The sequence below is a fragment of the Solea senegalensis genome, linkage group LG21, assembly GCF_019176455.1.
Source record: "Solea senegalensis isolate Sse05_10M linkage group LG21, IFAPA_SoseM_1, whole genome shotgun sequence".
NCBI lineage: Eukaryota > Metazoa > Chordata > Actinopteri > Pleuronectiformes > Soleidae > Solea > Solea senegalensis.
Window position 1 is genome coordinate 12,118,623 of NC_058040.1, and position 14,820 is coordinate 12,133,442.

The 14,820-nt window shown below is 39.6% G+C and overlaps 1 protein-coding gene across 1 annotated transcript; it reads left to right on the forward strand.

Moving 5' to 3' along the window:
- The first annotated feature begins 1,284 nt into the window (after positions 1-1,284).
- Positions 1,285-9,962, forward strand: urm1 (ubiquitin related modifier 1). The gene is made up of 5 exons (XM_044053668.1): positions 1,285-1,342; positions 2,759-2,829; positions 7,098-7,179; positions 8,796-8,844; positions 9,456-9,962. Exons 1-5 carry the CDS (start codon positions 1,308-1,310, stop codon positions 9,522-9,524), a joined length of 306 nt encoding a protein of 101 aa, XP_043909603.1. The 5' UTR covers positions 1,285-1,307; the 3' UTR covers positions 9,525-9,962.
- The last annotated feature ends 4,858 nt before the right edge of the window (positions 9,963-14,820 follow it).

The following is a 14,820-nucleotide window of genomic DNA, read 5'->3' on the forward strand; positions in this document are numbered from 1 at the left end:
GAATGAAGACAGGGAAGGGCCTGTAAGGCTTGGACGCCAACAGAAGGCGACAGATTTGCAATTCAAACCTCTGACTGACCTCCTCCCACCCCCACCTCGTCCTCCCGTTCCTGTATAGCAGGACTGGAACTGTCACTCGTATGATTGAGGACGTATGTACGGAGGGAGAGAGAGAAAGAGAGAGAGACAGATGTGCATTCACACACATGTCATGCCTCTGCACACTTTCATATTGACAGACAATGCAAATACATGCATACGTGCATGAAGGGAGTATGTGTAAAAGGGAGGACGGCATTTGTGCTGATGGTTTTCCAATATTGTGATTTATCAAAAGAAAGTCAAGTTCAAGGGGATATCGGCTCATAAATGGCACCACCACGTGCTGTAGTGATTGCAGTGATGTGGAGGTAGAAACAAGTGCATCAGTTAATGTAATCCTGGCCAAAGAAGTCATAAAGATCACTCATCTACAATTCAAACATCATTAATAAACACAATTTGCTATTAATACTTCTGACTCCTCCTCACTAAAATGTGGGCAGGACAGAAATCAAACAAAGCACTAACGTGTTCAAGTTCAAGGTGATTATGAAAACAGAAAGAAGCATTTAAATGTTTGAAACAAGACTCGGGGTGAGAATAACTCACCCCGACTCAGTGATTTTTATGGTAATACAGGGTTATGTGAGTTTGCTTGGTGTGTAGTGTCTTAGCATAAATTAAGTTGTTGGTAATCCTTATTGTTATTCTCTAGCTTTTAAAGCACTTATTTATTTTTACTTTTAAAGTACTTGTTTGTTTTATTGGAGATATGTTTTACATGAGCATTAGTTATCTATCTGTCTGTCTGTCGGTCTATCTATCTATCTATCTATCTATCTATCTATCTATCTATCTCTCTATCTACAGTATCTATCTTCATTTTGAAATCATTTGCGTGCATTTGTGTTTTCTTTCATAGAATAGAATAGAACTTTATTTTCCAGTGATGTATATACACATACACAAATGAGAGCAATAAATAATAATAAATATCAGATAAAATGTCATTCTGAGAAAAAAGAAATTGAGAAAAAGCCAGAATTATGAAGACAAAAAGGTCAGAATTCAGATTATTACAAGTATGTCACTTTTTCTCAGAATTATTATTTAAACTTAATTTTTATAAAATGTTATAAAAGATAATGTTCATCGTTGTTTTTTTTCAGTTGTTATCAAGTCTCTTGTAAACGGAAACTCTTAAAGCTGTGTGCAATGACGTCACTTCCTCCTTCCCGCGACTACTTCCTGCATGTGCCGACAATATGGCAGCGCCTATAGCGATTCAGTTGGAGTTTGGGTAAGTGAATATTAAACGTCTTTTACCGACTATTTACTCACCTTTAGGGGTGTTTTCAGCAGCCGAGCTGAGTCAAATCGTTACCCGCTTCATTTAAGTGTTTATTTTCGTATGGTCTGTTTGAAAAAGGACCCGAAATCCGTGTGGTTATCAGCCAGTGTGCGGTTTGTTTACGAAACATCAGTCAGTGACAGTCGCTGCTGCTGCTTCTCTCTGAGCTGAACACGGTGGACACAGTTTGTGTGTCCACCGTGTGTGTCCGTCTTCACGTGTTTACTTCACGAGACTGACCCACACTTCTATGTCCACATGTATCTGGACAGCCTGTGAAACATGTACAACACCTTTAAACGTCAGTTCAGCTCAGACCTCTATTGTACTGCAGCAGTGGTTGAAAAGACACGCGACAGAACTAATTGCAATTGAAATATTGCAAGCAACCTTTTTCAAATAATACAGTTGCTGCTCAAAGTGGCACAGAGGATTTGGCTGATTGATTCAGTGCAAAATCATCATATCTGACTTAAATCAGTACATGTAAATTAATATTTTGAATTTGATTGAAACTTAACTGCTGTGAGAGGTTATTTCAGACTTATTTTGTCCAAAACTTGAAGTCCATCTTTGATTTACAGAAACCCTGACAAATAGAAACACAACCAGGACTCATAAACATTCTCACATATAAGTGGCCAATCATGTGTAAATCATATTTATTGTTATATGTATTTGTAATTTACATAATTCATTTTAAATTCAGTATAATGTGATGGTTACACTATATGTCTTGTCTTGGTTACAGTAAACCCAGCTTTATGTTGATTTCGCTGTGGTTTTATCATGTGCTGTTTTTACTGCTTTTTTTTATGTGTACTCTCAAAAATATCTGCTGATAGCTTGTTCATCAGATACAATTTTAATGAACAAACTGGTCATTGGTACAAGAAAATATAACTCCAGCCACATTAACTTCAGTACATCAGAAAGCTTTTCAGAAAAATATTATAATTCTAGGCTTATAATGTGAAAACAATTTAAGTATTAGTCAGGAATGTGTAGATTCCTGGCTTGTCTAAAACGTGTTTCTTGTTAGTATATTGTTAAGGTATAGCACTGAATACAATTTGTGTAGATAAAGATATGTAACAGTAAGAAGGTTTTATACCGTTTGACTTTTAACTCATATTGTTCCCAAATTAGCTACACACTCTGAAGACATTCATGGTTTTATTTATTTCAGGACTTTGGCATGACGGCATTCATCCTTTTAACACTAGAACCTGTTTATTTAGCATATATCTATGTGATGTTCAAGTGTTTCAAATGTGAAGGTGTTTTTATCTCAGGTGAGGATTTTACCTGTTACAGCAGCCACTTGTATCTCTTACAGTATCTTTTATCTCTTTCTTTGTCTAGAGGAGGAGCCGAGCTGCTGTTTGATGGCCTGAAGAAACATCATGTGACTCTCCCAACCCAAACTGAACCTTGTGAGTATCACCTTTCACCTGTCTGTCAATTCATAATTCATAATTATAGTCTCAAGGCCTTGTTTTAATATAAAATGCTGCAAACATTCAAATGTGTAGATGCATCACAGCAGGACAGGAAAGTCTTTCTACAAGTAAATTGACTAATTTACTGCAAATCACAGCCACAGATATAATACAGTGGTCATGCTGGGTCTCTACAACATTCAATACCTTGTTTTCCTTTCTTTTCTTTAAAATCTATCTATCGAACTTAATAGAAAATAGGAGACTTGTTCACAGGAAAGAACTCCACATTAGGTTTGCAGCTTTGTAAAAGTGACAATGAACTGAAAAGACCAGTGGATTGCTGGCAGGTGGAATTTAACATGATTTTGGAGGAAATCGTCGATCACCTGTGTTCCTTTCATTGACAATGGTCTTTAAACTTTCATCAGGCTTACTGTTGAGTGCACAACTGTGATGTGATGTGACGCTCCACGTCTATTTATTTTGCTTCTGTGAGTACTTGGGGTATGGGGGGGGGGCTGAGCTGAGGTCATATTTTTTTGTCAGAGATCATTTAAACTAGCTGAAGAGGCGTGTGCTCATTTCTCATTTCATAATAAGTTTCTCACTCCACTAACCTACATGATGAGGTTTTTGTTTTGCCGAGGGACCCAGGTTTCCCCCGGCAGTGAGGAGGAAAAACCCGTCTGTAATCTGGACTTCTTAGCTTCTCGGAGATTAAAAATGTCTTCTCATGTCATGTACATACATGACATACAATACATGCACACACATATGCTGTACACGTGTCTCTATGGTTGCTTATGTTATGGAGAGGGATACTGAAGGAAAGGAAGAATATGTGTCTGGTATTTGACTTAACAAAGGGTGTTCGTCCATGGGGCTGAGGTTACCACGACAACAAAAAGACAAAAGTTGACCAGAACAGGGAATGCTAGCCTTATGACCTTGCTTCACTGCCTGACCGGTGTGTGCGTGTGTGTGTGTGTGTAATTCTCAGTGGAGCATGGAGTTTTGATGAAACATTTCCTGTTTGCATTTACTAATTGTGATCATAATTCGGGACTGCTTGTGTATTACTGAAGATATTGCTTCCAAGAACATATCTCTGTGTGTCTGTGTGTGAGTGTGTGTGCGTACACACACTCACACACAGAGGGGGTGCAGTGAAGGCAGATATAATTGGTTCTGAATCCTTCGTATTTCTCTTTGACCCCGGCCAGTGATTGATGACCCTCGACTGAAAGACCCCACCCCCACTCTTTCGCTCTCTCTCTCTCCTCTTCTTCTTTATCTCACTCTCTCGCTCATACATTCAACAAAACCCCCGCAGATTAAGGATCACACAGTTTTTACCTCTTGTATCAGCGGAGAGATGGATCGCTCGCCCCCTCGCATGACAGTCATAATTGCATGAAGACAGAAAAGCAAGAGAATGGGAGGGAAAAACTGCACGCGCACACAAAAGAAAAAGTGGGCACGGTTTTGAATCGCCGTCAAAATGGCGCCATTTCTCTCCCCTTCCTCCATGTTTTCTTTTTCCCACCCATGCAACGCAGCTATCCCAAGATGCATCAGGAGGCTGTGACGCAACCTCCCCCCCTCCCCACCTCGCCTGTTTGTTCTCTCTCATCCTCTTGTCCCCACTTTACCTGGAATGCAATGCGCTATCAAATCCTTCAGCCCTTGGTCGTTCCACGCCATCGTTCTTTTCTTCCACTGTTCCTCGTTCCTGTACGTCCTCTCTCCTCGCTTGTGCGCTTCACTGCATTAAACCCAGTAACCTGTGGTAATGTAAATCAGTGGGTGACTTCAGTCCATAGACATGTTACCTTTTACAAGGCAGCCATTAAAAGGGCAACGCCTGATGACGTCTGTTTGGTTATAAAAAAAATATGAAATGATGAAAGTTTGAATTATTGCCAACCTGCGTTCTGAGCTGTTTTCTATGTGCAACTTTAAAATATGTTTGTGTGTTTATGTGTGTGTGTTTAGAGAAGGGAACATAAGAGGCAGAAGATGGAGAGAAAGAGAGGTGGACAGTTTTACGAGAGAATGGGGGAGAGAGAGTGTGTGAGCGTGAGACGCAGAGAGAGCAAATTTTAAAAGGAAACGGACGAGAGGATGAAGGAGAGAATAAGGGGTAATGGTGGAGAAAAATACCAATAGTCAAAGGCAGAAAGTGCAAAGAAAGGAGTCACCACAAAGAAGGAGTTATGACCGCTGTCGTGATTAGTTCTGTTTTTAGCCCCGCAGAGGTGCAGGTCAATATTCACTGCCTAGTAGTGTGTGTGGTTGTGTGTGTGTGAGTGTGTTGCAAGGGGAGGTATTTGTCTTATTTTATGTGGGGGCCTGGAACCATAGAAAACTAGCACTATCATTATACTACTGAGCTGGCTGACATCACTGCAATTAACCTGAACACTGTACACACACACACACACACACACACACACACACACCTTGTATATCACACACAGTCTATTGCCCTCAAAACCACACTGTGCAGGTGCATCTAGAAATCTTTGTTTTATTTTAAATATGTTTAGTAAGAATGCATTTTAACTGAAATCACACTCACCGTACACCGTAAGCTCTTTGTAACCTATCACTCTGTGTTTAATCCACACACTATAATGTCTCAGGCTTTTTACATTTCAGACAAAATAGAAACCTCTGTTCTGTCTTCTATTTATAGAACAATAAAGTACATTAAAAAAAACCCACACATTTGGCTCCGCTGAACGAGCTCTTTCCTTCACGTATTTCAGGTCAGATGGTTGTTTAGCAGGGATATTAGCTCTGCCTTTGATCCGGCTGATCTTATGCATCCGCCAGTGATTCGACGCCTACCTGCTACAGCTCCGCCGCTCTCCTTGCACCTCCTTACTTACTCGTGATGACTCACTGTCGTCCTCTTCCTCTCACATCTGCAGCTCACTGTCCCTATTTATTTATCCTTTGCTTACACGTTATTTTCTGCACATCATCTCCTCTGGTTGTCAGTTTTATATAAACTGATGTTGGGAAGGAGGCTAGTACTCTGTCTGTCTGTCTGTCTGTCTGTGTGTGTGTGTGCACACATGCTTGTATTGCTTTTTAAGGTATTTTCTGGTGTAAACACTGACCTTGTCAGGACCAGTAGTCCTCATGGAGACCAAACCCTGGTTCTGATGAGGCAGAAGCTCATTTCTTAGGCACTGGTTCACTTTAGGGCTCAATTCATGTGTGTGTGGTGTTTTTTACAACAGTCACCTTGTGTGTGTGTGTGTGTGTGTGTGGGCTACAAGAAAAATTAATTCATGTGTGTGTGGTGTTTTTTACAACAGTCACCTTGTGTGTGTGTGTGTGTGTGTGTGGGTCCACATCATAATTTCAATATTACAAGGAGTCGCACCAAGCACCCACTAACACACACACACACACACCCACACACCTACAAACTCTCTGAGGCTTTAAAATAGCTCGGATCTCTTAACGTTTAGTGCTATCACTATAATATATTCATTGTTGGTTGTTTAGCAGGGATTTAGCCTAAAACCTCTCATTGTTGTTTTGCGTTCGCCGGGTCGGCCCGACTGAGGCTCGGCCTATTGTTGAGGAGAGGTCAATCTGATTGTTTAAAAGGTCAAACTCAAAATTCTAAGCATCGCTAATATTCACGCCGGGCCAGATTGAGTGAATTTGATGATTTGAGCAAAGACATTTTCATTGTAAATGACGTAAGGTTGGATTTTGTTGTGTATTTAATGTGTCCTGCTGTGAAAATCACCTCAATTAAAAGTCTAGAAAGGTGTATTTATATTTTACAGGTGTACAGGATAGGGTCTTCCTCATTTTATTCCCTTATTTTAAACATTTTTACACATTTTTATTACACATCTAGCCGTAGAAAATGATACAATTCCTACATATTTTATGCTTTATAACCAAGGTGAACAATGTCGGTCTTGGCCATTGACACCAATCAACCCTCCCCCATTTCCAGTGACCACCCCTCCTCCTCCAAAACATTCACATACACTCATAAATATACATGCACACACACACACACACACGTATACGCAGCCGTGTCCCGCCTGGTGCTTCTGTCGCGTCACATCGACCAGGGGGCTGGGACCATGCACCTTGACCTCTAACCCCTAACCTGTGACCTCCGTTGTCTGCGTCTGTATGGGCTTTGTGTCTGTCTGTCTGTCTGCCTGTCTGTGTGTGTGTGTGTGTGTGTATATATATATATATATGTACACGTTTTTCAGGGGACGTGAAGCAGCTGCTGGTCTGGATCCAACGGAACCTGCTGAAGGAGCGGCCTGAACTCTTTGTTCAAGGAGACTCTGTGTAAGTGTGTGTGTGTGTGTGTGTGTGTGTGTGTGCGCACTTGACACACACTTGATCTCTGCACAACAACACAACCTTGAGGAATATACAGTATGTTACACAGAGATATGACTGTGACCCCCGCTCTCCTAGAAGGAGCTTTGAAAAATGAAACAGAACCACAATGTGAAGCTTTTTTTTTCGTCCCCCCTGTGGTTTTAAAAACTGCTGAGAAAGAGAGAGGGGGCGGGCACAAAATCCAGCCTTCAATTTAGAGGTTTCGTTAAGGTGATTACCTGGATGCGTATGTATATGTGTGTTCACGTGTGTAGTGTGTGTTTGGGTCCAGCAGTCTTATAGGACTGCCTGACTTTTACAGCTGCCTTTGTGCTGGACTATTTATAGCAGCACCTAAACAATGAATAAGGCAAAGCAGGGCTACCTATAACCCTTATAGATGAGATGAGTGTGGACTCGCATCAACCAGCTCACACTTTGTTTTCAAGCAAAGTATCGTCACGTTTCTGCATGGTCTTGTAATTAGACACCATGGTGCTGTGTTATTCACCATGTTTCATTTTTCTTCTTTTGTTCTGTTTCAGTGCACTGTGTCTGTGCTTGTGTTCTCACAGGTTCCCCTCTCTCCCTCTCTCTCGTTGCCCTTTCTCATTGACGTCACAGAGCGCGTACAAGGTGGAGAGAGGCTTGTTTGAGCTAAACGCGAGGCAACCGTGTATCTTGTTTTAGCATCATCTCACCCTCTGCACTAACTAAACAAAAAAAGGGAAGGGGGGGGGGAGGTGAAAAGAGATAGACACACATTGTTAAGGAGACTGCACCCAAAGGTGTCTGTTGTTACCCTCCACCATTATCCCCCATTACACTCTTTTGAAGGATGGTGAATTTCTTCTTAAGCTACACGTGTGTGTGTGTGTGTGTTATTTTTAGTCTCCCATTAATTCCCAATGACACTTATTTTCTTCCAAATTTCTTTTCCTCAAAAGAAAAAAAATCATTATGGTCATTCCTGGTTAGGATTAACATAATGAGGCAAATAGTAATTGGTAATACAAAATTGAAATATATTTGGGGGGGAAAAACATTTATTTACTTACTTTTTTCTCTTTTATTTTACATTTATTACATTACATTTTACATTTTATTAGCATCAAACATGATGTCACACATCGTCAGATTTTGTACTGTGTTGTGTTTACTTAAAATATTTGATTTCCTTTATTTTATGGAGACATTTTGCTATAAATTGTTTGAAAAAAAGAGTTTTTTTTGTCTTTATTCTGTAAGAAATGTTGCAGAATGAATTCTAATTAGTAACAATTTGCAGCAATGTATTATGATTTTGTTTTTTTTACAAAGAAACATTAAATATTAAGCCTTTCATTGTGTGAAAAAATGAAAATGCATATATTTTCCCTTTCTTTTAACATTGTTTTACAAAATATTCTGTAATTTTACCAAAGAAAGTAGTTATTTATTTATTTTAATATTCTTTTTGTCTTTAATTGTTATATTTCTTTGTATATATATGTATATGTACATTGTGTGTGTGTGTGTGTGTGGGGGGGTGTTTTCCCACTGGGAAAGGCATCTGACTCATAACGGTGTTTTTCCCACAGGAGACCTGGGATTCTGGTGCTTATCAATGATGCAGACTGGGAGCTAATGGTGAGCACTGTGAGCCATGTTCACTGTCACTCTCACTCTCACTGTGTATGTGTGTGTGTGTGTGTGTGTGTGTGAGGCCACCATAATATTTCCATGTTGAGTTTTAAACTGCAGTCTTCTCTCCATTTCCAGTGTTTACCGTGCCCGTGCAGTGTTTATGTCTCTCCCCCGCGTGCATAGATCACCATAACTATATAAAATGCTTGTGCGAACATTTTAAATCAGGAGGAAGAAGAGCGTATATGTGTGTGAAGGTTAGCCTATATGCTCGCCGGGTGCCCGCAATAGTTCATTCTCTCTGAGTCATTTAATGTTTTATATAATGCAGAAGCAGCTGCAGGACCGCGGCTTTGTCCTTGGGGCCTCATATCTGAACATATATTTACATGCACGGACAGTCTGAACGCTTCAATTTGAATCCATTGATTCAATTACAGGAGTCGACACAGGATGTAAATGAAATGAAAAGTTTGTTATTGATCGGCCCCCAAAGGGGAACGTAGGAGTAATGCTCATATTTGTATGGGTAAACACACGTATCTCTCCCTCTTTTCTGACTTGTGCAGATGTTTGGATATTGAAGATTCTGTGTGTTTCTTTCTAATCCTCAGGGGGAGCTGGATTACCAACTGCAGGACCATGACAACGTTGTGTTTATTTCGACTCTGCATGGAGGATAGTAAAATGCGTGTGGGATGTACATATGTCGTTGACATTTCTCTAACTACCTTTCCTCCACATCCTCCTCCTCCTCCTCCCCGCCCCCCTGCACACACACACACACACACACACACACCCCAACAACACATAACCCAGTGGGAATCTGTGAACCTGCACCGTGACGACAGAGGTGATGGATGTCCATTTTTAGGAATTCAGAAGGATACAGAGAAAATGTGGAAGTGCATGGTGAGACAGGGATACGAGGATCTCTTTTTGTTTATTTGTTTATTTGTTTTTGTCATATTAGACGGGCTGAAGGAGTGACCATTTAAAGATTGACCACCGCCTTTATTTTTGATCCCCTCAAATCTTCCATTATGAATATGAAGGCAAAACAGCTTCATTCTAACATTAAAATAAAATGCTTTATGGTCAAAATTAATGTTAAAGATGACGTCACTCTGAAGTAATTAACATTTGAAATATTAATAACACACAATAATGTGGTTGTATGATTATTATATAAAATATGAATCATGTTTTTGTTATTTTATTGTTATTAAATGGATGTTAGCACACCAGAAACCACGTTATGGATGATTCACAGGTATAACGTTACATTAATTACTTTAAGAAACACCTTAGCATCTCATTATATATTTACTTCTACCTAAATCATTATTATTATTAAATTAAGGTTTATAAATTAATCTGATAAATTACATACTTATTTTTATTTTTTATTTTTTTGTTTTGTTTTTATTTACATTTGAAAACATGCATTGTCTTGAATGAAAACAACATATTAAAAGGGTTTTCTTTTTTTTAAGTGACTGTTCCTTAATATTTTTCATACTATATCTTCCAGAATTTGAATTTATAATAATTTCTGGTATTATGATCGAATCAAAGTAATCTTCAGTTCATTTAAAATGATGTGTGTATATACATGTACATATATAGACATAGAGAGACTATTCCTCAGTACATTTACATTTTTACACATATATAGATATATCTATATATGTGTGTGTATATATATGTATAAAAACGATTTTGTGTTTTCTCGTCCTCAGGGGGAGCTGGATTTCATATCCATTATATTAAACAATACATTGGGGGAAATTACTTTCATATTTCAATTAATAACAATGTTTGTATTCAATTTCTACTGCTGTGTGTTAAATATTAATAATACGAATTTTCCAAACCACATGATATGTGTCTACGAACAGTGAAGTCCAGTGTGAGGCCTACACAAGCAAAGCCTCTCCTCAATCACGACTCCACTCCACATCTCCGTGATCTCGCTGCACTTTCAGGCTAATTAGTTGAGACTTTGGGCATATATATTTTTTTTTTATTCCTTCCTTCATTCTTTTTTATTTTTATTTATTTTACCTCACAGTTCCACTCAGATGGAATATTCATATCACTAAAAAGGAGGAGAAGGAGGTGGAGAAGGAGGTGGAGGAAGGAGGGGGTAGATAGTACAGAAGGACCACTGCGGGAGGTCGAGGTCTAGCCTCCGGGCTGTCCTACCCTGAACGCCCGGGGCAACCTTAAACCTTTTCTCGGCTGTGGAGTCCGATTTGCAACGGGAAACCGAGCGATAATGGCCGGTAGAAAGGAAATGCAAATGAGGGTTGCGAGGGGGTTAGAGAGAGAGTGTGTGTGTGTGTGTGTACCTTGGGCTATACGTGTCTATACAGTGTGTGTGTGTGTGTGTGTAGGTTATATGAGTGTATACATACAGTATGTGTGTGTGTACGTGTGTGTCTATACTGTGTGTGTGTGTGCAGGTTATATGATTGTATACGTACAGTATGTGTGTGTGTGTGTTTAAGCTTGTATCTTTTTGTCCTAATTATTTGTCTTAAATATTTAGAAAATCAAAGTTTTTTTTGCTCCTGACTGATTTTAAATGTTACAGTATGTAACACGAGGCAGCGTCATTTCTGTTAACCCCATATTTGTGTTGCTCTTTCTGTTTTTTTTGTCACCTGCATTTAGGTTAAAAACAGGTTACAGTGGGGATTATATGTCCTGCAAGGTGTGGATTATGCCCAGTTTCTGGATTATCATCTGGGCCTGGACTATATCACCCATGGTTCAGTCGACATGCAGGCTGCACGCACTGACTGCTCAGCATGGAAACTGGTGGTAGTGTTACACACACACACACACACACACACGTATAACGACCCTGAACTGTGGGAATAAAACGCGCCTGTGATCTCCACTCTGAGGTAAACAGCCATAAAGTAAACACCAGCCAATAAAAAATAAAGCACTAGACTATGATTATACATAATAGCATTGATTTAGTGCATCAGACTGACAGCATGTATAATATATAAGATTACTTCATCTTATCATTTTTTTTAAAAAATACAATTTTCCACCCTGCTGTTTTCGTTACATTGGCCACATTCCATAATATATGTGTGTGTGAGTGTGTGTGTGTTGTGTGCATGATCTCCTGAGCTATAAATTTAGATTATTCACTTTATAAAATGTGGGTTTTTGTATTGTTTGCTTTAAAGGCAACACTTTGCGACATTTACTCTCCATTGTGTTCTGACGTTGCACTCGTGGGCTCCCACAATTCCCTGCAGCGAACCTACACACTAAAGTCATATTGCACAGTTGTGCAATAATAAAACAAATTTGACTTAAATTTAGAGGGTTTTTGCATCTATCATCGTTATCAAAACCTTTACCAGACTCTTATTGTAATGCAATTATGATTTTTGTATTGCTCTCTTGTATAATTTTGTGTGTATATTCATATATATATATATATATACATATATGTGTGTTTGTAGTTGCGATTTCGAGGACAATTCTATTCTTACATAAACGATTAAAATCGAGAAAGACGAGTCCATTTGGACACAAATACTTGTACACAAGAGCAGACATGATGCACTAATCCCACGGAATTAAGGAAGGTTAACCTTTCATGTTGATCACAACACACACACACGCTGCCTGTGTGTATGTGTGTGTGTAGAGTTTTAAATGTGAGTGTATAAATGAACACTTTTTTAAACATTTAAGAAATAAATGCATTTTGTAACATAAAATATGTTTTAGATGTGAGATGTTTGTTTTTAAAAGGTACTTTAACCATAAAAAGCTGCTTTGTTTTATTACTATTCGATTAATATCTGTGTCCGTTGCTTAATCTACTGTAAAATAATCATTTCAAGATCGTAAAAATGTATTTAAATAAATAATACCGTTTTTTTAAAGTCAAAAAAGGTGGATTCGTTGAGGCCTACATGGATGTGGTGAAGCGCGCACGTTCCAAAATATGGAGATAAATGATTAGAAAGTGTTTCAAGAAAGCATTTATGTGAGCAGGTTTGCCTTTTAACGAAAAGGATAAAATGAGTCCCACTTCAGTTGAATTAGTTTTGAACCCTGCGTTTATCTGATGACATACGTGTGTGTGTGTGTGTGTGTGTGTTTGTGCGCGTGTGTGTGCCCGCGCGCGAGCTTCCACCACCTCCTGTTTGCCAAACACAGTCGATAACGTCAATGCATGCAGTCGATACTTGCCATTTAAAACAAACAGTCTTCATTAGATCTTCGACAAAGTGTAAATACCAATCGGGTCATCCACGACGCACACGACGGGAAACACATTACATGAGGCAGAGTGAGGTTTCCTCCACTTTATTGCTCCAGACCCGAATCTCCTTCTTTTCTCTTTTACAAACCCTTTTCCATAACATGCAAATAATAATAATAATAATAATAACAATAATTATAAAGACGATGATGGTGTGCATCTTACCTGAAACGAGACAGTTACAAAAACACAACGAGACCTTAAAGGCCCTGATAACGGTCGTCTTTGTGGGTTTGGCGTGGATCGAGGCCCCACAGCACATCCTTCTCTCTCTCTCTCTCTCTCTCTCTCCCTCTCTCCCTCTCTCCCTCTCTTTATGTGGCGTTTGACCAAACACAGCAGTGATGAATGTGAGTCTGCAGCAACAGATGTCCATACACAATTCTTGGGGTTAAATTTGAGTTTACGCAAGAATTGCGTTTGGACAATCAGCCGCTAGAGACTCTTTATAATAACTGCCAGGATACATAAAAAACACAACAACAACAACATTAGATTATTATTATTATCATAGTTAATGCATGCAGGCCCATGTGTGCACCTGCTTTCCTCCTCCTCCTCCTCCTCCTCTTCTTCTTCTCTAAGATGTGGAGTTGCATTCTGTTTGACATCCTCTCTGCCTCAGCATTGCCTCTTGGGTTCGCTTTCTCACACTCCAAACTGAGCTGTTGCATCAACTCCTCGCATAACCCAGTTTGTTCCAGAGGATGAATAACAATAAAATAGCCTGTAGTGCAACTTTCCTGCATGTCACACAAGTTTGATTGATTCTCCTCATTCATAATCGTGCCAAATGTGCATCGTTGCTGCTAGGACCTTTTCTCCCTGACTATTGCTCTTTTTTTTAAAAAAAAAAAAAACAAAAAAAAACAAAGGAAAATACACACCAGTGTCTTTACACTGGTGGCTATAAAGTTACCCCAGGATTGCACTCATCCCTGGGGCCTTAAGATGGCTGAATGGCCCAGTGCATCTTTGGTAAAAAAATAAATAAATAAATAAATAAATGTCATCTCCTCTCACTTCACACAGGGCCCTCTCTCTCTCTCTCTCTCTCTCTCTCTCTCTCACAGGGCCCTCTCTCTCTCTCTCTCTCTCTCTCTCTCTCTCTCTCTTCCCTCTCTCTCCCTCTCTCTCTCGTTGAAAACCGTCCATATAAAAAATAAAAGGATCTCAACATGGACTTTTCATTCATTGAGAGAGAAAAAAGCCGTCATTTCTGCACCTGATGTGTTCTGTCATCGATCTGTGGAGGAAAACACTGTTCACTTGTGGTGCCACAGATGCACATGCACACTTGCCTTTCCACGGGTGTTAAATATAAACACACACACACAAACACAGATCCCTTCCTATTTTTTAGAGGGAGGCAACAAAAAAAGAAAAAAGTTCAATTCTTCTTCTTCTTCTTCCCTTCCGCTGCAGGTGAAAGCGAGGAAAATACAGAAAAAAGGGGGGAAAGGAAACCCCTTTATTTCCCGTTGGTGCGTCCTTGGTTCATTTCCCACGACAAGCGTTTTTCTCTCGCTCTCTCTCTCTCCCTCTCGGATCTCTGCGTCCAAATGCCCCCCAACAGTGAGCAGCGTCAGGAGGATGGTGGCCCAAAAAAAGCAGAAAAAAAAAGAAAAAAGAAGAAGAGGCTGAAGGAGCAGGAGACACTCCTGACAGACGGT